We start from the raw sequence: 27,323 nt of genomic DNA, 5'->3' as shown, positions 1-27,323 counted from the left end.
TTGAAAATTGCTGTTCACAGACGCTCTCCATCCAATCTGGCTGAGCTTGAGCTATTTTGCAAAGAAGACTGGGCAAAAATTTCAGTGTCTAGATGTGCAAAGCTGGTAGAGACATACCACAAAAGACTTGCAGCTGTAATTGCAGCAAAAGGTGGCTCTACAAAGTATTGACGCAGGGGGCTGAATATTAATGCACACCACATTTTTCAGATTTTTATTTGTTTAAAATTTTGAAGACCATTTATCATTTTCATTTCACTTCACAATTATGTGCTACTCTGTGTTGGTCTATCACATAAAATCTCAATAAAAAACTTTTAAGTTCATGGTTGTAAGGTGGAAAAATGTGAAAACAAGGGGTATGAATACTTTTTCAAGGCACTGTATATATATATATATATATATATATATATATATATATATATATATATATATATATATGACTAAACAAATAACTTTTTAAACCTAAACTATTTTAACCTAGAACATACAACAGAGGAATCATGTTGGGAACAGAAACATGATAACGTGAATTACTGCAAAACACAATCAGCACTTCATGGAAACCAATTTTTAAATTAAATGAAAAGATTCTAGTTTATTAATGAGTGACACATTAATCAACATATTTTTTCCTGATTATTACATGAAATAGAATGTTGCAATTGTGTAAACCGAAGCAATATAGGTTGCATGGATACATGATACATAGGTATATACATAGGATAAAAAGAAATCATGAAAATATTTGAGCTTTTAAGCAGCTAAAATGACTTAAAACTGTGTCAGATTGGTCACTGATGCAACTGAAATTTAAAACAATTTCTTAGGTGGTTGGAAAAAAAAAAGCTTTCACTTGACAAGAAAGCTGGTTTATTAAACCAATTGTCCTGCTAATTTCTCCAAATCATTGGCCAAGAAAATTTACATACAATATAGTTGTGATACAGCAGATGGGATATTAATCATGCACGTCAGTAACACTGACTAAAGTGACCTTTACTTTCTTCAGGCTATTGAGCAAATAACCAACCCAATACTAGCTTACAGAGGTCTTAACAGCCATAAAACCATCAATGTTTTGATATGTAGGTGTAACTGTGCTCCATCTGAAAAATGTAACAAAGATTAGCACAGGATCAAAATGCAAAGCAATGGAAAGGTCTCCTCAGGTTGACTAAGGGATAAGGAGAAGAGTAGAGGCTGCTTTGGTGATGGTTTGGATGTACTCTTTATAGTCATTGCCCCCATAGGTGACCAGCAGGTAGTTCAGGACACCCACAATGCACATGAGGGACAGGAAGGAGAGGACTCGTTTTCCAAACAGAAAACCAGGGGTGCTGTAGCAATAAAGCAGTACAAAATTACTCATTAGTATGACATTAATGACATTACTTGCTTATTTCACATTTAGTAGGATCAAAAGTCTGTCAGAATGTCATCAACACTGGAAAGATACTAAGATGGTCATCTGCAAGGGGAGAGTTGAGCAATAACAGTCAAAATTATTGTAATTCTTGAAGGTTTGCCAAAGAAGCAAACTTTGTAACTTCATGAAAGGTAGTAATTGTCATGGTCCTGGCCAGATGTGCCCTTCCTCTCTCTTTGCATGTGTGCGCGCGTGTGTGTGTGTCTTTTGCAGTGACACATGGGTTGGGCACATTTCCTGATTTCAGCACACCTGAACCTCAACTCAACATTTAAATCCCAGCATCATTCCAGATCTTTGTCAGTTCTTTGTTCCAGCTATCATGGTAGCGCGTGTACTCAGTCTTTTTCTCATTACTATTTTTCCAGTTACTATTCCTCATTGCATTTTTTCTCCCTCTCTCTGTTCCAGGAACCTCATTCACAATCTCCAGCCACCTGCCTGCCTGCCTGCCTGCCTGCCAGCCAAATTGCTTATTCCCCCCAGGCTCTCCCTAGACAACGCTCCCCATCTCCGCTGGCACATTGGACAAATGTTGCACTCTCAACACTATGACCCAGTTTTGATTCCTGATCCAACCAAGTCAATCACTCTCCCTACCTCACTCTCCACCCCCACTTCTACACTGTAAACAAACATGCACTATTTACTTTATTCTGTCATCTGTGTCTTGCATTTTGAGTTTGACAGGTATCACCAACCCTGACAGAACAAACCGGCCATCTATGGCCCCAGCAGACATCAACATTCCAAGCCCTTTCCAGTCAGGGAGCAATGCTTGCATGCCAGGAACAGCGCCTTCAGCAGGTCACTGAGAGCCTCCACACTCCAACTGCTCTCAGTGAGAACCAAGTTCTCCTGTTTGCCACTCCAGAGAGCCAATCACATCAGATCATCCAGCTGCTTCCTTCTAGTATTGACACTGGCCACCTATTCCAGAGAGCTGGGAAAGTGCCAAGGCTTCATCCTCCAGTGCTCCCTAACCTTCAAGCAGCAGCCTCAGACCCAGGGGCGTAGCACCAAATTCTGGGCCCTATGCACAAGCAGTGGCCATGCCCCCCCCCCCGCCCCCCCAAAAAAAGAAAAAAGCTCAGCAGTTAACAATGCTGAAAGTATCTAACAAGAAGGGCGTACTACCAGTCCAGTCAGTTATGTACAGTGGTACTTGAAAGTTTGTGAACCCTTTAGAATTTTCTATATTTCTGCATAAATATGACCTAAAACATCATCAGATTGTCACACAAGTCCTAAAAATAGGTAAAGAGAACCCAGTTAAACAAATGAGACAAAAATATTATACTTGGTCATTTATTTATTGAGGAAAATGATCCAATATTACATATCTGTGAGTGGAAAAAGTATGTGAACCTCTAGGATTAGCAGTTAATTTGAAGGTGAAATTAGAGTCAGGTGTTTTCAATCGATGGGATGACAATCAGGTGTGAGTGGGCACCCTGTTTTATTTAAAGAACAGGGATCTATCAAAGTCTGATCTTCACAACACATGTTTGTGGAAGTGTATCATGGCACGAACAAAGGAGATTTCTGAGGACCTCAGAAACAGCATTGCTGATGCTCATCAGGCTGGAAAAGGTTACAAAACAATTACAATAGCATGCTATTGATAATATGTGTATATATGTGGGTATGGGTACATACGGATATATTATATAAAAATTGAGTTTTTTTGTGTGTGTACACACACACACACACACACACACACAATTATGCATATATTATATATAGGCATAATATGCATAATTATGATATGGGTGTCTGTGTACGTATGGATGTGTATAGTTATAGGTATGTGTATATGTATGTACTGTATACATGTATTGTATGTGTGTATATATGCATAACATAAGTATTTGTATATATGATTTGATTTGGTCGATATTATACCATGTTGGTATGTCTTGGTACTGTATGTTGGTATGTTTTTTTGTTGATTTTGCTTTCTTTTGTATATATAGTTTATTATGGTGGAAAGTGACGTTTGATTAACGGTGGTATAGAGGGTTAAGATTTGATAAGTTATTTACTTCTTCCTAATCCTTTCCAAACATTATTATGTTATTGCCTTGTGGCTACGCTATTCTGTTTGTTTATGATGTTTTGATGATTGCAGTTTACATTTTTGTTGTTTTTTTGTTTGTTTTTATATCTTCCTTACTGTTCTGAATAAAGCAATCAATCAATCAATCAATCAATCAATTAGTCTGTCATCTTGGTCCTGCGTTTGGGTTCGACAGTTATCATCAGCCCTGACTGTAATCAGACAATGGCACAACATGCCAATGTATGAAAAGCATTAAAAATCATTAAAAAAAAACCCAAACAAACAAAACCATATAATCTGTAATATCTTTGTAGTCAACATTTGTATGTTATACAAACTAAAGTTTTTGATTACCTCTGTGATGTCTCTCCCATGTATCCAACAAAGTACTTTTGTCTGGCCACAAGATATACAATTCCAGCAAAGGCTGCGGCTGCTGGTGGAGAAATGTATAAAGATATTAGAAATTCATTTAAAGTTGCAGTTTGTAATTCTTAGTGTCTGCTGATGCCTACAAGTTGGCTCTCTGTTGCACAAACTTCATTGAGGACCTTGGAAATAGGAAAGGAGCTACCCAATCAGTTCCTTATAGAATGCAGCCTAAAAGATGCATAACTCAGTTTTCAAAATAGCTAGAAAACCAAACAAACAATCTTCATGACCAAGTTGTCCCTTTCAGAAAAAAAGAAAAAATCAGTATCATTAAAATGATTTAATGAATATTTTAAAATAAATAAATGTTGACATTACCAATTTGTCCCCTAATTGGATACATGAGCTGCTGATGAACTCATTGTAGATTCAGTTCTTATGTTTCTAGGATGTGATGTTTCACTTGAAAGTGTAAACATGTTAAAGATGCTTGGAGTTTCTGATCCAAATTTTTTGATTGTTTGGTTAACATAATTAACCCCAAAGCTGCAGGATTTGCTGATTTTCTATGAATTTAAAGGATCCCATTTTAAGTGTTTCTAACACTTTCAATATTGCATACAGTTTAAAGGGTAAGTTAAAAATCAAATAATAATTTAGGCACAGGGGTTGCTATGTTTTAACAGGAACAGAGGCACATGATTGTAACAAGTTATTGTTATGGTACTGTATTGTTACTGAAGGTGCTGGAAAAGTATTGTTAAGATTTTTCTTATTAGGGGTCCAAACACCAAGCACCCAAAATTTGAATAGTAGGTTCGGGCATTGACCCCTACTATCAATGCAAACACATTTAAATTGGCCACTGGGGGTTGCTGTTTGTATGTGCACATATAAATCAAGCATATCTCTTGAAAAATGAGATGTATAGTTCATCTCATCTCATTATTTCTAGCCGCTTTATCCTTCTACAGGGTCGCAGGAGCCTATCCCAGCTGACTATGGGCGAAAGGCGGGGTACACCCTGGACAAGTCACCAGGTCATCACAGGGCTGACAGACACAGACAACCATTCACACTCACAGTCAATTTAGAGTCACCAGTTAACCTAACCTGCATGTCTTTGGACTGTGGGGGAAACCCACACGGACACGGGGAGAACATGCAAACTCCACACAGAAAGGCCCTTGCCGGCCCCGGGGCTCGAACCCAGGACCTTCTTGCTGTGAGGCGACAGCGCTAACCACTACACCACCGTGCCGCCCTGAGATGTATAGTTATTTTTAATTATTATAAATTTTTTTTAAAGTTAATTTGTATCCTCACACTCTAAAAACATGTGTTATGACCATCTGGATTTTTTATGCTAACCAAATTACTTAAAAAACATGGCCACCATTGGCCAATTAGTTTTATGTTGGCTTTTGACAGGGTTAATATTGAACCATCATGAAATCTGAATCATAGGTTCATTAAGGACTCACTACAGTGTGGGAAAGAAGGAATTTTAAGGAGACTTTCACAGGACAGACAAGTCTGAAATGTTGTCTGTCCACCCAAATTTCAGCCTGTCCGAATGATGGGGCAAAGGCCTGGAACAATGCGGCTGGGGGAAACTGAAGGGCTTGGTTTAAGTCCGACAATACATTCCTCAAAAAGGGCGTAGAAGAACAAAGTAATCCATCAACGTGTAGCATTCAATTTATTCCGGACCATTAAAGAATTCTGGAGGATATCAGAATGTTGGCGTACCGGCTTCCATCTACCCCCATTCATTCCTCTTTCCGCATCTTTCGTTTTACGCTACAGATTAATAATCAAAACTTTATGTGGCTGATGCTACAGAAGAAGGGGTTTATGTGCATGCGTCTACTTCTTCTATTGTTCTGGTGTCTCCGATGGGACCGTCTTACAGTGCACGTAGAGGTGTGGCATGTGTATTGCATCATTTTCAGCAAGCGTTGTGTTGCCATATGTACCTGATATTTTACTGATCCGTTGCCCATGTGGATGCGATATTTTTAAAAAAAATCTCGTTGCCGTTGTCGTGTGGATGTAGCCTTAGATGCCTGGAGATGGCTTCTCAGGCAGATTTTTGTGATCTTCAAAGGCCAAATTACACTAGATATTAGTTGCTTATTACACTACAAATTGAATATAATTTACAAGAAAATGTCAGAAAATTCAAGAAAAACATGCTTAAAGTTATACCCAAGAAAACAGTAGTACGCACAGGTTAGTTCCATGTCTAGAAAAAAGTATGGGAGGCAAGGGTATTCCAGTTTGGTTACAACTTACTGGTACTCATATATACTGTAGGTACTATAATAACACTCATGAAGCATTATGTCAACAATGACTATTTTTTATACCATGTTTTTAATAAGTCTGTAAGAAATTTAGTAATTAACAATACAGCTATCCTTATATAATACAGTTAAAAATTTGAGTATGAGATTCCAAATGATTTTGTAACAAAATGACTTTTAAAATGGCTCAAAACTAGACATGGTAATATCATTTAGCATTCAGACTAAAATCTGCTGGACCAGAACTTAGAACATAGAAGAAAATAAAAACTCTATTAAAATATAAATCTACATCCTACAAAGCATATGACTATGACTGTCATTCTTATTATCAATGAAAAAATGCACATGATAATAACATAACCATTGATTGGCAGTTTGGCACTTAATACTGTACTACAAAGTTTCATGTCAACTGAACTCTTAATCAACTGACTGAGTCAATCAGATACTGTCAACCTTAAAAAACTAGTTCAACTGTATCATGCAATAAAAACAACAGTGAATACTGAGTGTATTATTATTATTATTGTCTTATTTAGTGTGCCACTTGGGGAGAGAGAGGTGCCTGTACATTTTGGTGGTGGCCGAGTTATGAATTTTTAAATCCCTGCGCGCGTGAGCATCTGGAGCCATTGCTCATGCTAAAGCTTTCCATGATCCGCACTTGCTCCTGACATTGGATCGGGCTGAGCCTGGGCTGGTTCGAAAGGTCTTGGGGAGAGGGATGTGCCTGTAAATTGTGGTGGGGCTAGGACCATTGGTGGTCAAGTTACAAATTTTTAAAAGCCATGCCCGCGGGGGCCCCTGTTTCACAGACCGTGTTATGACATAATGTATTCGCCCAGTGTACTTGGTGGCCGAGTTATGAATTTTTAAATTCTGGCTCGAGCCAGGGCTCATATTAAAGTTTTTGGCAGCAATGCTGGCATGGCGGTTTCAGGGGTGAATAATGGGCTGAGGTGGGGTCACAGCATGCCGTGCCTGTGCTGGTTCGAAAGGTCTCATAGAGAAGGATGGGCCTGTAAATTTTGACGGAGCTAGGACCATTGGCGGCTGAGTTATGAATTTTTAAAGTCATGCCCACGGGGACCCCCCGTTTCACAGGCTGTGTTATGACAATATATTCACCCAGTGTAACATTTGGAAGTAGATTAGACCCATATCTTTGCAATTTTTTCAATGGCCAGCCGGTTTGATGCTTTTGAAATACAGATGGACAAATGTGAAAAGTACCGGTCAATGTCCACCGGTCTGGCCTTATTTCCCACACTAACCCAATGATACATGTTGCAGGCTCATTGAACAAGACCACTGGGGGTGCTATTCGTGCTTGTGAGCACAAAAGCAAGTCTAACTCTTGGAAAACGTGTAAAGAGAAAATTCTTCTTCAGCTTAATTTCTTTGCACAAACTCTACACATTGCTTTTTGGACCATTCGGCTCTGCCCATGCACAACCCCAATTCCAAAAAAGTTGGGATGCTGTGTAAACTGTAAATAAAAACAGAATGTGATAATTTGCAAATCATGGAAACCCTATATTAAATTGAAAATAGTACAAAGACAACATATCAAATGTTGAAACTGAAAAATGTATTGTTTTTTGAAAAATATATGCTCATTTTGAATTTGAGGTCAGCAACATGTTTTAAAAAGGTGGGGACAGAGCATATTTACCACTGTGTTGCATCACCTCAACTTTTAACAACACTCTGTAAACAAATTTTGGGAACTGAGGAGACCATTTGCTGTAGTTTTGAAAGAGAAATGCTGTTACATTTTTGCCTGATGTACAGTTTCAGTTGCTCAAAAGTTTGGGGTCCCCTTTGCTGTATTTTGTGCTTCATAATGCACTAAATGTTTTAAATAGGAGACAGGGCTGGACTGCAGGCAGGCCAGTTTAACACCTGGACTCTTACTATGGAGCCATGCAGTTTTGATGTGTGCAGAAAGCAGTTTGGCATTGTCTTGCTGAAAGAAGGAAGGCCTTCCCTGAAAAAAGATTTTGTCTGGATGGCAGCATATTGCTCTGAAATGTGTATACATCATTTACCATTAATGATGCCTTTCCCGATGTACAAGCTACCCATGTCATGTACACTAATGCACCATCACACCATCGCAGATGCTGGCTTTTGAACTTTGCACTGATAACCAGCCGGATGGTCCCTCTCCTCTTTAGTCTGGAGGACATGATATCCACAATTTCTAAAAAGAATGTCTAATGTTGATTCATCAGACCTCAGGACAATTTTTTAACTTTGCCTCAGTCCATTGTAAAAGAGCTCGGGTCCAGAGAAGCTAGCGGTGTTTCTGGATATTTTTTATAAGTGGTTTTAACTTGCATTTGAGGATGCAGTAATGAACCATTTCCAGAGACAATAGTTTTCTGAAGTGTTCCTGAGCCCATACAGTGATTTCCACTACAGACATGGGTTTGTTTTAATGAGGTATTGCCTGAGGGCTTGAAGATCATCGGCATCCAATGTCAGTTTTCAGCCTTGTCTCTTTCATACAGAGATTTCTCCAGATTCTCTGAATCTTTAAATATTATGTACCATAGATGATGTGATCCCCAAATTCTTTGCAATTTTACATTGAGGAATGTTATTCGTAAATTGCTGTACTGTCTGCCAACGCAGTCTTTCACAGAGCGGTGACTCCCTCCCCATCTTTACTTCTGAGAGACTCAGCCTCTCTGGGATGCTCTTTTTATACCTAATCATGTTACTGACCTGTTGCCAATTAACCAAATTAGATTTTTTTTTAGCATTGCACAACTTTTTTTTAGTCTTTAGTTGCCCTTGTCCCAACTTTTCTGAAACATGTTGCTGACCTCAAATTCAAAATGAGCATATATATTTCAAAGACCAAAATTTCTCAGTTTCAGCATTTGATATGTGTCTTTGTACTATTTTCAATGAAATATGGGTTTTCCATGATTTGCAAATCTTCACATTCTCTTTTTGTTTTCCACAGTGTCCCAACTTTTTTGGAATTGGGATTGTAAATTTGAGTTTACATTATATGCAAAACCTACTTTTGCAAACTGGTCCTAGGATTTTTGAACAATCTTCACAAACTTGATGGACTGTGTGAATCTCAATAATTATCATAAACCATCTTGACCTTTTTTAAACAATATGGCTGCCATACATCAACCATTTGTAAGAAAGCAGAGCTGTAATTCATGATTGGTGATTTGGATTTGAACTAAACTTGAAAGACATATTCAGTACAAGGATCTGAGGACTTCTTCAAAAATTGGGGTGCCATCACTGAAAGGGGATGGAATTATGTTCAATTAGCTGTTTTTTTCAGCAACCAAAAGTCCTTTTAAGCTGAAATGTGGTGTGCTGCATCAATCTGCAGACCAAACTGTAGTCCTACAGACATGAAACTTGGATCATACTAGTCTTCATTCCTGCTATGAAGGCAAGAGAGATGAGCCAATTTGGCAGAATGGTGGCACTATTGATTTTTTAAAATGTTTTGTATATCTCAAATACCATCCTACACTGTAAAGTCTTTTTGCTACTTCTTTCTTGGGTTATCCTGAACAAAGCCTCAAGAACCATTTAGTTTTGCCGACCTATATTTTTTGCTAATTTGCATAATGTGCAAAACCTACTACTGAGAACTCATTCTAGAAGTTTTGCTTGATCTGCACAATTTTTTGGTGTCAGATTACCAGAGGTGGAAAAACCCGGGTGCAGAAAGTAAAAACCCTGCCACATTTTTGCTCCAGCCAATTCAATGAACCAGCTGATCCTAATTACCACATCTCCTAAGCCAGGTTGATGAGCTAATTGGTGAAATCACCTGTGTTGAGAGCACAGGCAGAAGGAAAACCTAAGCAGGACTTTTACTTTGTCAATCCAGTTTTTCCACCTCTGTGCCTTACTCAAGGCACTTCAACAATTCTTGCTGGTCCAGGGAATTGAACTGGCAACCTTTTGGTCCCAAAACTGCCTCTCTCTCTCTCTCTATATATATATATATATATATACATACACACACGGGCGGCACGGTGGTGTAGTGGTTAGCGCTGTCGCCTCACAGCAAGAAGGTCCTGGGTTCGAGCCCCGGGGCCGGCGAGGGCCTTTCTGTGTGGAGTTTGCATGTTCTCCCCGTGTCCGCGTGGGTTTCCTCCGGGTGCTCCGGTTTCCCCCACAGTCCAAAGACATGCAGGTTAGGTTAACTGGTGACTCTAAATTGACCGTAGGTGTGAATGGTTGTCTGTGTCTATGTGTCAGCCCTGTGATGACCTGGCGATTTGTCCAGGGTGTACCCCGCCTTTCGCCCGTAGTCAGCTGGGATAGGCTCCAGCTTGCCTGCAACCCTGTAGAAGGATAAAGCGGCTAGAGATAATGAGATGAGATATATACACACACACTACAAAAGCTGTATTTTCTGGATGCAAAGTCTAATAATCTATTAGTTTGCAATAAATAGTAGGACACACTCTGGCCACCCCTCAAATTTCAAAACAACTGGCCCATATGGGCACTAACTACAAATGCATATACAACCCCGATTCCAAAAAAGTTGGGACAAAGTACAAATTGTAAATAAAAACGGAATGCAATGATGTGGAAGTTTCAAAATTCCATATTTTATTCAGAATAGAACATAGATGACATATCAAATGTTTAAACTGAGAAAATGTATCATTTAAAGAGAAAAATTAGGTGATTTTAAATTTCATGACAACAGCACATCTCAAAAAAGTTGGGACAAGGCCATGTTTACCACTGTGAGGCATCCCATTTTCTCTTTACAACAGTCTGTAAAGGTCTGGGGACTGAGGAGACAAGTTGCTCAAGTTTAGGGATAGGAATGTTAACCCATTCTTGTCTAATGTAGGATTCTAGTTGCTCAACTGTCTTAGGTCTTTTTTGTCGTATCTTCCGTTTTATGATGCGCCAAATGTTTTCTATGGGTGAAAGATCTGGACTGCAGGCTGGCCAGTTCAGTACCCGGACCCTTCTTCTACGCAGCCATGATGTTGTAATTGATGCAGTATGTGGTTTGGCATTGTCATGTTGGAAAATGCAAGGTCTTCCCTGAAAGAGATGTCATCTGGATGGGAGCATATGTTGCTCTAGAACCTGGATATACCTTTTGGCATTGATGGTGTCTTTCCAGATGTGTAAGCTGCCCATGCCACACACACTAATGCAACCCCATACTATCAGAGATGCAGCCTTCTGAACTGAGCTCTGGTAACAACTTGGGTCGTCCTTCTCCTCTTTAGTCCGAATGACACGGCGTCCCTGATTTCCATAAAGAACTTCAAATTTTGATTCGTCTGACCACAGAACAGTTTTCCACTTTGTCACAGTCCATTTTAAATGAGCCTTGGCCCAGAGAAGACGTCTACGCTTCTGGATCATGTTTAGATACGGCTTCTTCTTTGAACTATAGAGTTTTAGCTGGCAACAGCGGATGGCACGGTGAATTGTGTTCACAGATAATGTTCTCTGGAAATATTCCTGAGCCCATTTTGTGATTTCCAATACAGAAGCATGCCTGTATGTGATGCAGTGCCATCTAAGGGCCCGAAGATCATGGACACCCAGTATGGTTTTCCGGCCTTGACCGTTACACACAGAGATTCTTCCAGATTCTCTGAATCTTTTGATGATATTATGCACTGTCGATGATGATATGTTCAAACTCTTTGCAATTTTACACTGTCAAACTCCTTTCTGATATTGCTCCACTATTTGTCGGCGCAGAATTAGGGGGATTGGTGATCCTCTTCCCGTCTTTACTTCTGAGAGCCGCTGCCACTCCAAGATGCTCTTTTTTACCCAGTCATGTTAATGACCTATTGCCAATTGACCTAATGAGTTGCAATTTGGTCCTCTAGCTGTTCCTTTTTTGTACCTTTAACTTTTCCAGCCTCTTATTGCTCCTGTCCCAACTTTTTTGAGATGTATTGCTGTCATGAAATTTCCAATGAGCCAATATTTGGCATGAAATTTCAAAAATGTCTCACTTTCGACATTTGATATGTTGTCTATGTTCTACTGTGAATATAATATCAGTTTTTGAGATTTGTAAATTATTGCATTCAGTTTTTATTTACAATTTGTACTTTGTCCCAACTTTTTTGGAATCGGGGTTGTATTTACTCAAACTTTTATATACAAACCTGAAATTTGCATTCGTTTTTACTGCGTCTTGTCCTGTATGACATTTTATTAGACCTAGTGCTTGACTAGACTAGCAGAATGTTTATGTACTGATAATGTAGACTCAGCTAAACACCCTAAAATATGCTAGTTCAAGCCTCTGGCTTGTTTATTACTATTAGAAGTCCATGTTTGAGCTTACCTTTGTATTTTTCTCTATCAGGAATTTCCCATAACATTTTGGCACACATGAAACGTGCCTCAAAATATTGGTAGGCATTTGTACTTTTGCATGCCTTTAACATTGCTCCAGTGTATTTAGGAATCCCAAATACTAAATAGTTCAGGATGCCATAGTATCCAAAATCTGGCACACTACCTTGTACACACAGGACTATCTCCTAGGACAACAGCAGCAGCAATGCTTGGGCGAAATCAATGCTTATGTGCCCTGTGCCAGTTATGAGCCCTGTGCCAGTTATGAATTCCAGCATACTTATTCCACATCTTGACAAGTTCTCAGGAGAAGTATCTGAGTGCAAGGGATTGCTGCTCTAATGCTCCCTGTTTTTCACCTCTCAGATGGGGACCAGGGTGGCACCATGGTGTAGTGGTTAGCGCTGTCCCTCACAGCAAGAAGGTCCGGGTTTGAGCCCCATGGCCAGCAAGGGCCTTTCTGTGTGGAGTTTGCATGTTCTTCCCGTGTCTGTGTGGGTTTCCTCTGGGTGCTCTGGTTTCCCCCACAATCCAAAGACATGCAGGTTACGTTAACTGGTGACTCTAAATTGACCATAGGTGTGAATGTGAATGGTTGTCTGTGTCTATATGTCAGCCCTGTGATGACCTGGTGACTTGTGACATATAGACACATATATGTCTATATGTCTATATGACTTGTGATGACCTGGTGACGGGTGTACCCCACCTTTCACCCGTAGTCAGCTGGGATAGGCTCCAGCTTGCCTGCGACCCTGTAGAACAGGATAAAACGGCTAGAGATAATGAGATGAGATGAGATGGGGACCACAGCCCAACAGAGAATTGCTCAGTTTAATCAACCGTTTCAATGGTAAAGCACTCAAGTGAGTGATCACTGTATGGGAGAAGGGTGGAAAACCTACAAGCAACTCATTGAGTAGTTTTGCCAAGTTTTTGATCACAGTCCTGAAGCGGTGTAGGTCAATAAACAGCTACTCATCACTAAATAATGGAGGAGACAAGTTGCTGAGTATGCGCTTGAATTTTGCATGCTCGCAGCAGGAAGCAGTTGGAATGAAGCCGCCCTCAAAGCTGCATTTTGCCTAGACCTCAATCCCAAAATTCTCACCGAACTAGCCTGTTGGGATGATCAAGCCTCACTCAACTCTCTTATCAATGTGTCCATTTGGCTTGACAACCTACTCTGGAATCAGCCATCACCTTAAACCCCCATACACATCCCACATGTCACAGAGAACCTAGAGCCCATGGAGATCTCACGCACCAAGCTAAACCTTTCTGAACACAAGCAAAGACTCCGAGAGACTTTGTTTCTAGTGTGGTGACCCCACACATCATGTGTCAAGTTTCAACAAGAAGCCTGAAGAATTGTTAATGGATTCATAAAATTCTTATTTCAGAATATTTGTAATCCTCTGCCTGATGGAGAAAAATGGTGTGTGTGCCCACAGTAACATCCTTGTGTTATGGATTAAATGTTCTGAGAGAGCTTTTGTTGTGAGAAATCAGTAAGTGATGTTGTTTTTTTTTGGGGGGGGGGGGAATTTAGAGGGAGCGTCTCGGGCAGAGAGAGCCTCTCAGATAACACCAGTGTACATACATGAAGTTTCTTCAATAAAATCTATCTTTCTCTTTCTTTAAGTCTCTGTGCCTGTCTACAATCTTTATTGAAGGAGAAACAGAAAATTCACTTCACAATTTAACAACTAGCATTATAAACAGAATTTGGCTGAGATCCAGTGAGTGTTTTTCAATGGGAAATAAAGTGCACATCATGGAGGTAAGCCATCATTTGCTTATTTCCTGCTGTGGAACATGTAATGCCTCAGGCCATATCAAAGTTACCTGCAAAGTGTGGAGTAAAGGGTGAATAAAGTTTGCAAGCAAGTTTTTGTGGATGGCTACTGCATGCGATGGAAAAAATCTTAAACTTCAGTGGAATGCTTCCTGGTGAAGATTCTGTGTGAAGCTGGATTTCAATCAAAGATTGGATCAGCAGTGTTGAATGGGGATGTCTGTTTGCCGAAGTGTTGAATTTGCATGTGACACTGCCAAGGCATATACTGGATTATATATGCACATGAGTCAGTTGTGTACTGCTGTGAAGGAAGGTGTGTGTAGCTCTGAAGCACATGACGTGAATTCCTGCAGAAGTATTTAAGTGTGTCGGCACATTTTGTCTGTTCACATCTTGTTCTGTTCCATGTTCCCTCTGTGTGAGTGAAGATGTTTAAAGTGTCCAGTGATTAAAAGAGCCATAGCAGAAGGAAGAGTTAATGTTGAGCCTAACAGCACACTCAGCAAGGGTGATGTGGCAAATGAACTCTGACATTATTGACAAAACCGTAGGGTTAAGCCAGATGGAAGAAAAGCTAGCTCAAAAGTGTGGCATAGCTCACAAATCATTGTGGTGCACAGAAGAAATAAAAAAAAAAGCCTATGAAGAAACAAAAGCAACTCGTGACAAGCAGAAACGGCTTAAGCAAGCTTTCATGGCTGTCACATATTCGAAAGCGCAAGGAGATTCAGATGAAATCTGAAATGGATAGAAGGTTCAAAGATTGAGAGCCATCTGTCTACTATGAATGAAACAAGAGAGAGAGAGAGAGAGAGAGAGAGAGAGAGAGAGAGAGAGAGCATGGAAGGAACCATTATGCTGAGATTGAGTAAAATGCAACAGCTGCTGGAGTCAAAAGCCAACTTATGGCCCTTTTCCACTACCCTTTTTCAGCTCACTTCAGCTTGCTTCAGCTCACTTTAGCCTGACACGGCTCGCGTTTCGACTACCAAAGAACAGCACGACTCAGCTCGCTTCAGCCCCGCTTAGCCCCTAAAAATCGCACGGTTTTGGAGTAGGGCTGAAGCGAGCCAAACCGAGCCGAGTGAGGCTGGGGGCGTGAGCAGACACTCCCCTGTGCACTGATTGGTGAGGAGGAGTGTCCTCACATGCCCACACACGCCCTGCGAGCACGCTGGGATCTGTAAACACCGTAAACCCGGAAGAAGAAGAATTACGAATTACGAGAATTTCTGAAGCCTTATGCGCCTTGCCTCATCTATACGCTCTTGCCAGTATCTGTTGGCGTTGTCGGTGACAACAAGCCACAGCACCAAGACCAGCAACACTAACGACTCCATGTCCTCCATGTTTATTGTTTACTATTCGGGTCGTGAGACTACCGCTTAAAAGACCACTGATGTCACTGTTTGCGCTGCTTAACGACATCACGTGACGTCCACCCACTTTCGCTAACTCCACCCAATGTGTCCACCCACTTCCAGCCAGCACGGTTCAGCGCGGTTGTAGTTGAAATGCAACTCCAACAGCCCCGCTCAGCTCGACTCAGCCCAACTCAGCACGGCACGGCTCAGCCGCGTTTGTAGTGGAAAAGCGGCATTAGAGCAACAGCTTGAATCTAAGGCTGACTTGGAGAAAAAGCTGTATTGGTCTAAACCTAGCATGGATGAGTTGAAACAGAAGCTATCGACAAAACAAAGAGGAATGCTCATGCACACAGATAGCCAACTGCATGGTCTTTGTTCTGCCCTCAGAGTTATTTTCCTGATGTAAAATGTAAGGTACTTGAAATGATTTAATGAATGTATTTGCTTAAATTTATGGTAAGGAATTCAGCATAAGAAACACACACACACACACACACACACACACACACACACACACAGACAGTTATAGTTATTGAGGTTTTTCACCCACGTGACCAAGTCATATGAGGCTGCCATTTTGGACGTCACGGCTCGAATCAGTTTGAATGCAAGGAAGGCGACAAACGAAAAACATAAAAGAAAAAGGAGCGAGATGCAGAAAACACCTTCACTATCCAGCGATGTAGGGCATTTACAGGGCGAGCAGAGGGAGAGGTATTTGCAAAAATTGAGGTTAGCAGGCTTAGAGAACGACGTTTACCTGCTTCCACCAGGATTGTTCACTGACGTACGGAAGTACACGAAGCCCTCGTCTTTACCTGACTTCGGCCCACATGATCTGTATACCTATGTCGTTAAAAACCCATTTCGTGATTTCCAATACAGAAGCATGCCTGTATGTGATGAAGTGCCGTCTAAGGGCCCGAAGATCATGGGCACCCAGTATGGTTTTCCGGCCTTGACCGTTACACACAGAGATTCTTCCTATGTCGTTAAAAACCCATTTCGTGATTTCCAATACAGAAGCATGCCTGTATGTAATGCAGTGCCGTCTAAGGGCCCGAAGATCATGGGCACCCAGTATGGTTTTCCGGCCTTGACCGTTACACACAGAGATTCTTCCAGATTCTCTGAATCTTTTGATGATATTATGCACTGTCGATGATGATATGTTCAAACTCTGCAATTTTACACTGTCAAACTCCTTTCTGATATTGCTCCACTATTTGTCGGCGCAGAATTAGGGGGATTGGTGATCCTCTTCCCGTCTTTACTTCTGAGAGCCGCTGCCACTCCAAGATGCTCTTTTTTACCCAGTCATGTTAATGACCTATTGCCAGTTGACCTAATGAGTTGCAATTTGGTCCTCTAGCTGTTCCTTTTTTGTACCTTTAACTTTTCCAGCCTCTTATTGCTCCTGTCCCAACTTTTTTGAGATGTATTGCTGTCATGAAATTTCCAATAAGCCAATATTTGGCATGAAATTTCAAAAATGTCTCACTTTCGACATTTGATATGTTGTCTATGTTCTACTGTGTATACAATATCAGTTTTTGAGATTTGTAAATTATTGCATTCCATTTTTATTTACAATTTGTACTTTGTCCCAACTTTTTTGGAATCGGGGTTGTATTTACTCAAACTTTTATATACAAACCTGAAATTTGCATTCGTTTTTACTGCGTCTTGTCCTGTATGACATTTTATTAGACCTAGTGCTTGACTAGACTAGCAGAATGTTTATGTACTGATAATGTAGACTCAGCTAAACACCCTAAAATATGCTAGTTCAAGCCTCTGGCTTGTTTATTACTATTAGAAGTCCATGTTTGAGCTTACCTTTGTATTTTTCTCTATCAGGAATTTCCCATAACATTTTGGCACACATGAAACGTGCCTCAAAATATTGGTAGGCATTTGTACTTTTGCATGCCTTTAACATTGCTCCAGTGTATTTAGGAATCCCAAATACTAAATAGTTCAGGATGCCATAGTATCCAAAATCTGGCACACTACCTTGTACACACAGGACTATCTCCTAGGACAACAGCAGCAGCAATGCTTGGGCGAAATCAATGCTTATGTGCCCTGTGCCAGTTATGAGCCCTGTGCCAGTTATGAATTCCAGCATACTTATTCCACATCTTGACAAGTTCTCAGGAGAAGTATCTGAGTGCAAGGGATTGCTGCTCTAATGCTCCCTGTTTTTCACCTCTCAGATGGGGACCAGGGTGGCACCATGGTGTAGTGGTTAGCGCTGTCCCTCACAGCAAGAAGGTCCGGGTTTGAGCCCCATGGCCAGCAAGGGCCTTTCTGTGTGGAGTTTGCATGTTCTTCCCGTGTCCGTGTGGGTTTCCTCTGGGTGCTCTGGTTTCCCCCACAATCCAAAGACATGCAGGTTACGTTAACTGGTGACTCTAAATTGACCATAGGTGTGAATGTGAATGGTTATCTGTGTCTATATGTCAGCCCTGTGATGACCTGGTGACTTGTGACATATAGACACATATATGTCTATATGTCTATATGACTTGTGATGACCTGGTGACGGGTGTACCCCACCTTTCACCCGTAGTCAGCTGGGATAGGCTCCAGCTTGCCTGCGACCCTGTAGAACAGGATAAAACGGCTAGAGATAATGAGATGAGATGAGATGAGATGGGGACCACAGCCCAACAGAGAATTGTTCAATTTAATCAACCGTTTCAATGGTAAAGCACTCAAGTGAGTGATCACTGTATGGGAGAAGGGTGGAATGTGATCCGGTGTAAATAGCTGCCGGAGCGCGCTCCGGAACCTAGGCCGGAGCACTCCGGGAGCAAGCCGGAGCACGCTGCTTAATTTGAGGGGGAGCAAGCCGGAGCGCGCTCCGGCAGCTATTTACACTGGATCCGGTGTAAATAGCTGCTGGATCATAATTAAAGTAAACTAGTAAATACAGTAAAGGAAAAACTTGAGACTGAAAGGTTTTAACAGTCATCCAAATGACTGAACGTAAACATTGCTACAGTAACATACCAGCTATGATGTTGTTGACATTAGCTAGCTTGACCTTCAAAATGGCGGACACCGGGGCGTCACGTGACCCTGTGACGTCAGGTGAAAAACCTCAATAGTTCTGCAGTGAATTGGACTTTTATTTTGAAACACAACAGTAAGCAATGAATATTTATATTTGAGGCACGTAGCAGCCGGCAGTAAGGAAGTTGGTCACTCAATGAATCTTCTCTTGCTCACGAAAGCAATGGCTGTAAGTTTATTAATGTAGAAGTTTATATGAGTAAATAGGAATATGTGATGTAATTTTAAGCATTATAAAGTTTGAAGTTTATTGATTGGAAAGTCATACACAAGTTGATGTTATGAGCTAATGTAAGCGTGTAACTATGTTGTGTGCTAGCAGTGATTAGCGTATTAGCCTGTTAATATGAAGGGCTCACCTTTGGCGTGTAGTTCTTGTGCATTACTAGAAAATAGCATAATTTTATACTGTTTATTTGTGACATACTGTAAAAGAAACTATGGGTTTGTATTGTTTCCATTTGCAGTTTTACTTGTGGTATTTCACCATTTAAAAAAGGAATAAAGGGAGCAAGAGGCTCTGAACCTGGCTCAAGTGTAGTGGTATACCTGAGTTTGGCTGACTGTTGAACTGTGATAACATACACAAAAGTACCTAACGCACAGGGAGACCAGTATAGTAAAAAGCCACACCACAGTGAGTTGAAGAAATGACGAAAGACTCAAGCATGGCCACCAACGATGTATCCAGCATCGCCAATTCATGACGACCGCCCTCCCCTAAGTCATCGGTCAACGGGACATCGAGAGCTAGCGCTAGCTCCAAGTGCTCATCTTCTTACAAATCTGTTCTGGAGGCTGTCGCCAGAGCCAGAGCTTCGGCTGAAGCAGCGGCAACCAAGGTAGCCTATGCTAAGAAGCCGTTGGAAATTAAAAGGCAAAGAGCTAGGTTAAACATAGATTTAGAAGAATTAGAAATTGAAAAGGAAGCAGAAGCTGCACGGGTGAAAGCAGAAGTTTTAGAAGCAGCTGCAGCTATAGGAAATGAAGACGTGCTAAGTGTGAGAAGTCATGTGCCGCCACACGTGATTCAAAAGCGCACTGAAGATTATGTGCAATGCCAATTATAGCTCAACTCACGGTCCTTTTTGGCCTACAATGGAGTCTGGCGCAGTGAGAATAACTCCACACAGAGGCCACCGCCTGTAGCAGCTGAGGAGATGCCCTCACGGAACTCCTTCAGACCATCAGTGAATGAGCGTGAGGAATGTGAGCAGTGCCTAGAGGGGATCAGCATGCAGTATTATGGCTCCACATCCTGTAGTGCAGTCAGGCAATGTGAGTATAGCTCCACATGACAGTCAGCACCCTCAGCTACAACGAGGCCTCCCGTGGATGACTTCAGACCCTCAGCACAGCCTCCATATGCAATGGGACACACATTTGCCCCAAAGCCAATGAACAGTTCACATATACAACAGGGTCAGTAACTCTCCTCCTCGTGCCAGCACTCCACCTATGATAGACTTGCCAAGTTTCTTGCACGCAGAGAATTAGTGACTACTGGCCTCACAAAATTCAATGACATGCCAGAGAACTTTAGGGCGTGGCAGTCATCATTCCTTAATGCAACACAGGGCTTAGGTTTATCATATAGTGAAGAATTGGACCTCCTAGTGAAGTGGCTGGGTAAAGACTCATCTGAACATGTGAAGAGGGTCCGTGCCGTCCATGTCACAAACCCCAAAGCTGCCCTACATCTGTCTTGGGACAGACTGATAGAATGCTATGGCACACCAGAAATAGTAGAAAACACCCTGTTCAAAAGACTTGATAGCTTCCCCATCTGTCTGCTAGAGACAACACAAAGCTGAGATTGCTCAGTGATCTTCTCATGGAGCTGTTAGCAGCCAAAAATGATGGATATCTCCCTGGTCTGGCCTACCTTGACACGCCTCATGGGATAAAGCCCATAGTGGAGAAGTTGCCTATGGGCCTGCAGGAAAAATGGCTCAGCATACATTCGAAGTACAAGGAACAGCACAGAACAACTTTTCCTCCTTTTTCATTTTTTGTGGACTTCATCTATGGCCAAGCCAAAGCCCGAAATGATCCAAACTTCACCATCAATCAGTAGCCAGCCGTACAGCAAAGGTGAGAACTCCATTCAAGCAATGTGGATTCAAGACTGCTGTATCTGTGCACAAGACAGACCTATCTGCTACCGTTGACGCAGACACCGCAAGCTCCGCAGACACTGAAAAGAAAGACAGTGATCCAGCTCAATATTGCCCTGTGTGTCAAGAAAACACATCCATTAGAAAAATGTAGATCATTTAGGACAAAAACATTGCAGGAACGAAAAGACATTCTAAAGGAACACTGCTTTAAATGCTGCGCCCCAAATCACCTTGCCAAGGATTGTCAGGCACCACTGAAATGTGGTGTGTGACAGCAAAAGACACTGCTCTGCAATGCACCCAGACACCTCTCTGCCTTCCCATCCATCGCCCCCTCCACAAACAGACACAGCGGCACAAGGCAGTTCCCAACTTGAAGTGACATCACAATGCACTAAGATTTGTGGCAAGGGCAACCTCCCACATTCATGCGCAAGGGTGTGCCTAGTGCGCGTCTTCCCTCGGGGCCAGCCAGAGCGCTCCGTCAAGATGTACATCATACTCGACAATCAGAGTAACTGCTCACTGGCCTGCTCTGAATTTTTCCATCTGTTCAAAGTCAAGAGCAGCCTCTTCCCTTATCTGATGAAGACCTGCACCGGCATCATGGAGATGACCAGAAGAAAGGCAGCAGGTTTTCAGATTGAAGCAGTGAATGGAGGTGTGTGCCTAGACCTTCCACCTCTCATTGAGTACAACGAAATAATGACCAACAAATCTGAGATTCCAACTCCAGAGGTAGCCCTCACACACACTCACCTGAAACACATTGCTCCTCATATTCCCAAACTGGATCCTGATGCCGAGATGATGATCCTGTTAGGGAGAGACATGATACGTATGTACAAGGTGAAAGATCAAGTCAATGGTCCTCATAACACACCCTTCGCTCAGCATCTAGACTTAGGCTGGGTCATTATATGTGGAATTTGCCTTGAAAATGTTCACAAACCAGCCCTGATCATCTTCAAAACACACGTGCTCCAGAATGGACGTCCGTCACTCCTCATTCCTTGCCACAACAGCATCAGCGTGAAAGAGAAACCATGCTACGGCGGGGAGCACAGGTATGGCCACTCTACGCACACATTGAAGCCTATGCCAGCTGAGGAACAGCTCGTGCTGACTGTTTTCCAACGGACAGACAGTGACAACAAGTGTGCCATATCCTTTGAGGATGAACTCTTTTTGAAAATAATGGAAAAAGAATTCCAGCAGGATGAAAACAACTGGGTAGCTCCCCTACCATTCAAGTCACCTCATCCTCTGCTCCCGAGCAACAGAGAGCAAGCGTTGTCCCATCTCAGCTCTCTACGGCGCACTCTGAACAAAAATGCTGAGATTAAGCAGCAGTTTTCTTCCTTCATGGAAAAGCTGTTTGAAAACACCCATGCAGAGATTGCACCGCCAATCGATGACACAAAGGAATGCTGGTACTTGCCCTTTTTCGGAGTGTATCACCACCATCACCACAGGCTTGCTCATTGGGAATAGACTAGGGATAAAATTAGCTCATGTTTAAAGTCACTAAAATTCTGTAAAGCTGCTTTGCAACAATGTCTATTGTTAAAAGTGCTATAAAAATGTACTTGACTTGACTTGACTTGAAAATGGGTCACTTTGTGAAATACTGCAGATCAGGAAACAGAAATTTTGGGAGGACTGAGAAAGAGGGCACACATTCTCCAAACACTCTGGATTTGAATGCCTTCATGCAGATCGCAAAACAACTGTCTCAGCTAACAGGTGTGTTACAAAATACATCACCAAGAAACCCAGGGTATTTTTAGAGGTCCCTTCCTTCAGGCTCCTACTAGCATTATTCAACATCGAGCAGATGGCCTGTGTATGCACTAATGTGAATGGACAAAAAGAACATGACATTTTATTGGACATAGAAGCAGAACTTATATGTATTCCATCTAGGTACACAAAGAATTTGGAATCTCACAAAACAAGCTGCTGGAGCAAGAAGAGAAAACATCCTTTTACAAGAGTGTGTGCCAGTGAGTTTGTCATTTGGGCCAAAGTCTATTGACACCCAGTTTGAGTGGGTGATGTCACAGACCTACTTGGAGGCCTGGACGTTCTGTTACAGCTTGAAGGAAGACTCAGTGGCAAAGTTGTCTGGAAACTGAAAAAACTGGGGAAAACCTCAGTGAGAAAATCGTCTGATTTGGTCTAAGGATTAGGATGACTGTGGAAACCTTCAAATGGATCCAGTGACATTCACAGGCTAAGTTCCTCCTTACACCAAGCAAAATCCATTCAGTAAAATGGCGATGGATGGAGTCCTTCTTATCATTCAATGACTGGAAAACAGAGGCATTCTGTTGAAGACTCAGTGTGTCCAACAGTCCCATGTTCCCAGTGAAGAAAACCTCAGGTGAATGGAGGCTCACAGTGGATTACCACATTGTCAATCAACATATTGACAAACAAAATCCACTGGTGGCAGACAATTCAACCCTGTTCAATGTTCTCAAGACAGAACATCAGTGGGTTACTGTGTTTGACCTGGCAAATGGTTTCTGGTTGGTGCCACTGGCTGAAGAGGTTAGGCCATGGCTAACATTCACAGTGAATGGAACACAGTACACCTAGATCAGATTATCTCAAGGTCTTCACAATAGCCCTACAGTGTATTGCATGGCATTCTGGAGAAGAGGTCTAGGGACAAACTATTGAACATCATGGACGATGCCAGTCACCCTCTGCACACCATCATCAGCAACCAAAGGAGCCTGTTCAGTGACAGAATGCTCATTCCCAAGTGCAGGACAAACAGACTCAAAAACTCCTTTGTCCCTCATGCCATCAGACTGTATAACTCCTTTCTGAGGGGGAGGAGGGGTAACAGGAGGACAGAGGACGGGAAGGAGCAGTAGCCTAGCCTAACAATAAGCAATACCGGACAATGTGCAATATAATGTGCAATATCTTTCCTGTTCTCCCCCCCCCACACACACTTACCCTAACCCCACTTCTCCCCCCTTTCCCCCTCCCCCTTCCTCCCTTCCCCATATTTTATTCTTTTATATTTGTATATGTAAATACCTGCACTTAACTTCTAGATAAATTAAAATAAATTTTCTCTATTTCTTTTCTCTGTTTATCTGTAATGATGCTGCTGGAATCTTAATTTCCCTGAGGGAACCCTCCCAAAGGGATCAATAAAGTTTTATTAGATCAGACCTTTATTAGATCTTTATTAGATTAGACCTTTCTAATCTAATCTAATCTAATCTAATCTAATCTAATCTAATCTAATCTAATCTAATCTAATCTAATCTAATCATCTCAGGGAAGCCCCAGAAATATCATGTAATCATGAATTACATGGATGACATATTGTGTCTGAAACAGAACACCACCACAAGAAGAATGTACTGATGATCCTGGACTTCTTGGCAAAAAAGGGCCACAAGGCAAGCTTGTCAAAACTCAACTTTGTCAACAAGAGGTGATCTATATGTGACAGAAAATCTCACAAGGGAAATGAGAGATGACTGTTGACTGAACAAAAGCAGTCTATGAGGCCAAACCACCCACAACGTTTCATGAGTTACAATCATTCCTACGACTCTGCAATTTTAACAGAGCATGGGTTGATTTGTCCACAATCATAGCTCAACCACTGAATGACATGTTGAAAGGAAGAAAGGACCCCAGAGAAAAATTGCAGCTGAACAGTGAGCAGACGAAAGCATTCCAAAACCCTCAAACAAGCTTTGTGCCAACACCAGCTCTCAGAATTTCTGACACCAATCAACCCTTCATCTTGTCTGTTCATGAACACAATGGGTACATGATGGTGGTCCTGACCCAGAAACACAGAGGAACAAGCAGACCAGTCTCATATTACTCAGCAAGACTGGATGAAGTGTCACAGGGATGGGGGCCATGTCTGATAGTGATTCAAGCCACATATTTGGCCGTGAAGTCTGCTTTAACCTTCCTCTAGTGTTCGGGTTGGCACCGACCCATTTTTACATTTAGCGTGCATAAAAGTACTACATAAATTTGTTTATTGCATCAAGACTTTTTGACTTTGTCAGGAACTTCTATTTAAACAAAATAAAATCCCAAAAAATAATTTTACTAAATTATAAAATGCTCTGGTGAAAATTGTGACCTTTGTGTGGTTAGGGTCAATTTCAACCCAGTTAAAATATAAGATTATAAAACAATAATAAATGCCAAAACTGAAATCATAAACCCACAATCAGCCAACAGCCTACAAGCCAGCTCTTCCTCCAACCACTTGAGCTTCAGTCAGGGGCTTTTCTCTTTGCCTGTTTGACAGAACAAACAAAGACAGACATGTCCAGGCATGTAAGGCCAATTGAGTTTAGAGTTGGTGACTTGCAGAGTACACATCTCCAATTTACAGCATGCAACAATGAGAAGAGGACTGAATGTAAGCCAAGCTCTGGATCATATCTTTGCTGATAATGAGGCAGAGGACACAGAGTAGTATACCGATGGAGATGAGCAGGTCTCTGAGGAGGAAGATGATGTGGCGTATCAACCGGAAGACACAGACACATCTGATCAGTCTGATGAGGTCGTCACCGGTGCTGAAGCTGCTCCTGCTGAAACATTCAGATCCAAAAGTGGCAACATCTGTTGGAGCTCAGTACCTCCTGACGTACATGGCAGGACAGCTGCTGCAAATGTCATCAAAATGACCCCTGGGATCACAAGGTTTGCTGTGATGAGAGTAAGTGACATCAAGTCATGTTTTGATCTGTTTATGCCATTGTCACTAAAAAAAAGTCATAATTGCTATGACAAACCTTGAAGGAAAAAAAGTCCATGACAACATGTGGAATGACATTGATGAGGAATGCCTGGATGCCTACATTGGTGTTCTTCTCCTTGCTGGAGTGTACAGATCCAGCAATGAGGCCACTGATAGTCTCTGGGATGCATCGACAGGCAGGAATATTTTCCGGGCAACAATGTCACTTCAGACCTTTCAAATGATATCGAGTCCTTAGATTTGACAACAGAGACACCAGAGCAAAATCTGACAAGCTTGCTCCCATCAAGGATGTCTGGGAAAGATGGGTGCAGCTCCTTCCACTGATGTTCAACCCAGGGCCAGAGGTGACAATAGATGAATGTTTTCTCCCTTTCTGTGGAAAATGCCTGTTCCGGCAATACATGCCCAGTAAGCCAGGCAAATATGGCATAAAAATCTGGGCATGCCTGGATGCCTACATTGGTGTTCTTCTCCTTGCTGGAGTGTACAGATCCAGCAATGAGGCCACTGATAGTCAACAGAAAAAAAAGACTTGTTTTTTGCCCTTTTCTTGAAGTAAATATATATATGGGTCGAAATTGACCTGAAACACCATAGATGTTACTATAGTTGATAATATTAAAATTAAAAACTTTTTTTTTTGAACATTTAAGAGATGTGATCTAATACCCCTCAGTAATAGTCAGGTAACAGAACAACCTTTTATTTGTTTACATTATTCTCTTGAGGTTCATTTGACCACTTTTTTATATTGAAAACGAGGGGTATGCTGTTAAAAGAAAGGCCCAGGGGGCCACAACAAAAATATTAAAACCAATCTTTTCATGGATAAGGGAGCCTAACAAGGTAACCAAGAGGTAAGAAACAAATTGGATGATAAATAATTGTTTTTAGGGTATTTTATGGCTGATTTAAGACACGGGTCAAAATCGACCCGTTAACATCAGAGATAGTAACAGAAAGCTAACACCAGAGGAAGGTTAACAATCGTGATGGATCAAAGGCTCACAATGAGATACACACATGATCACAATGAGTCGCATGTCACAAGTCACTGCAGCATGATGGAGCTGCCCAATGTCATCATTGAAAAGTCAACCCAGCAAATTCAGAGCTATAAGTCGATGAAGATCACAACTGTGTTGAACTTGTTCAGATGATGGAGGAACAAAGACAACTCAAGGAAGAACCTCTGCATAATCCAGAACTGATGTTTGCAGACGGGTCTTCACAAGTGGTGAACAATCAGGCTGGGCAGTAACATCAGAACAATCAGGCTGGGCAGGCTGGGCAGTAACATCGACATATGAAGTACTGGCGTAAGGGGCCCTGCCAACAAATACATTAGCAGAACTGAAAGGACTCATTGAAGCATGTAACTTAGCCAACGGGTGCACCATGAACATCTACACAGAATCAGATACGCTTTTGGAGTGACACATGATTTTAGACAATAGACCCCTTGTGCATGATATCATGCATCATGTGATTGATTGACCCCCAGGTGTCATCGAAACCATCTTTTGTGTAAGCAAGGCTTAATCTGTCTTCAATTTGGTTCATTTTTGCACTGTGGGTGGTAAAAGAGAGCAACTGGACTTGCTTGAAAGTTCTTGAAGATGTTTCACCTCTCATCCAAAAGGCTTCTTCAATTCTG

At 41.7% G+C, this 27,323-nt stretch overlaps 1 protein-coding gene across 3 annotated transcripts in view; it reads right to left on the bottom strand.

The window, feature by feature from the left end:
* Positions 1 to 570: 570 nt before the first annotated feature.
* The window catches only part of alox5ap (arachidonate 5-lipoxygenase-activating protein), a 67,942-nt gene continuing 41,189 nt past the window's right edge, over positions 571 to 27,323 (bottom strand). For 2 of the 3 annotated variants that reach the window (XM_060909520.1, XM_060909522.1), the window contains exons 4-5: positions 3,846 to 3,927; positions 571 to 1,340 (exon numbers count right to left, since the gene is read on the bottom strand). In XM_060909520.1, the coding sequence (XP_060765503.1) occupies positions 1,178 to 1,340; positions 3,846 to 3,927 (245 nt within the window). In that variant the 3' untranslated portion in view covers positions 571 to 1,177. The remainder of the gene's footprint in view (positions 1,341 to 3,845; positions 3,928 to 27,323) is intronic. The other variant, XM_060909521.1, reaches the window with a different exon arrangement.

Source organism: Neoarius graeffei, chromosome 25 (genome assembly GCF_027579695.1).
Source record: "Neoarius graeffei isolate fNeoGra1 chromosome 25, fNeoGra1.pri, whole genome shotgun sequence".
Classification (NCBI taxonomy): Eukaryota; Metazoa; Chordata; class Actinopteri; order Siluriformes; family Ariidae; genus Neoarius; species Neoarius graeffei.
Note: the sequence above shows the minus strand (reverse complement) of the source record. Positions and strands in the feature narration are given on the sequence as shown.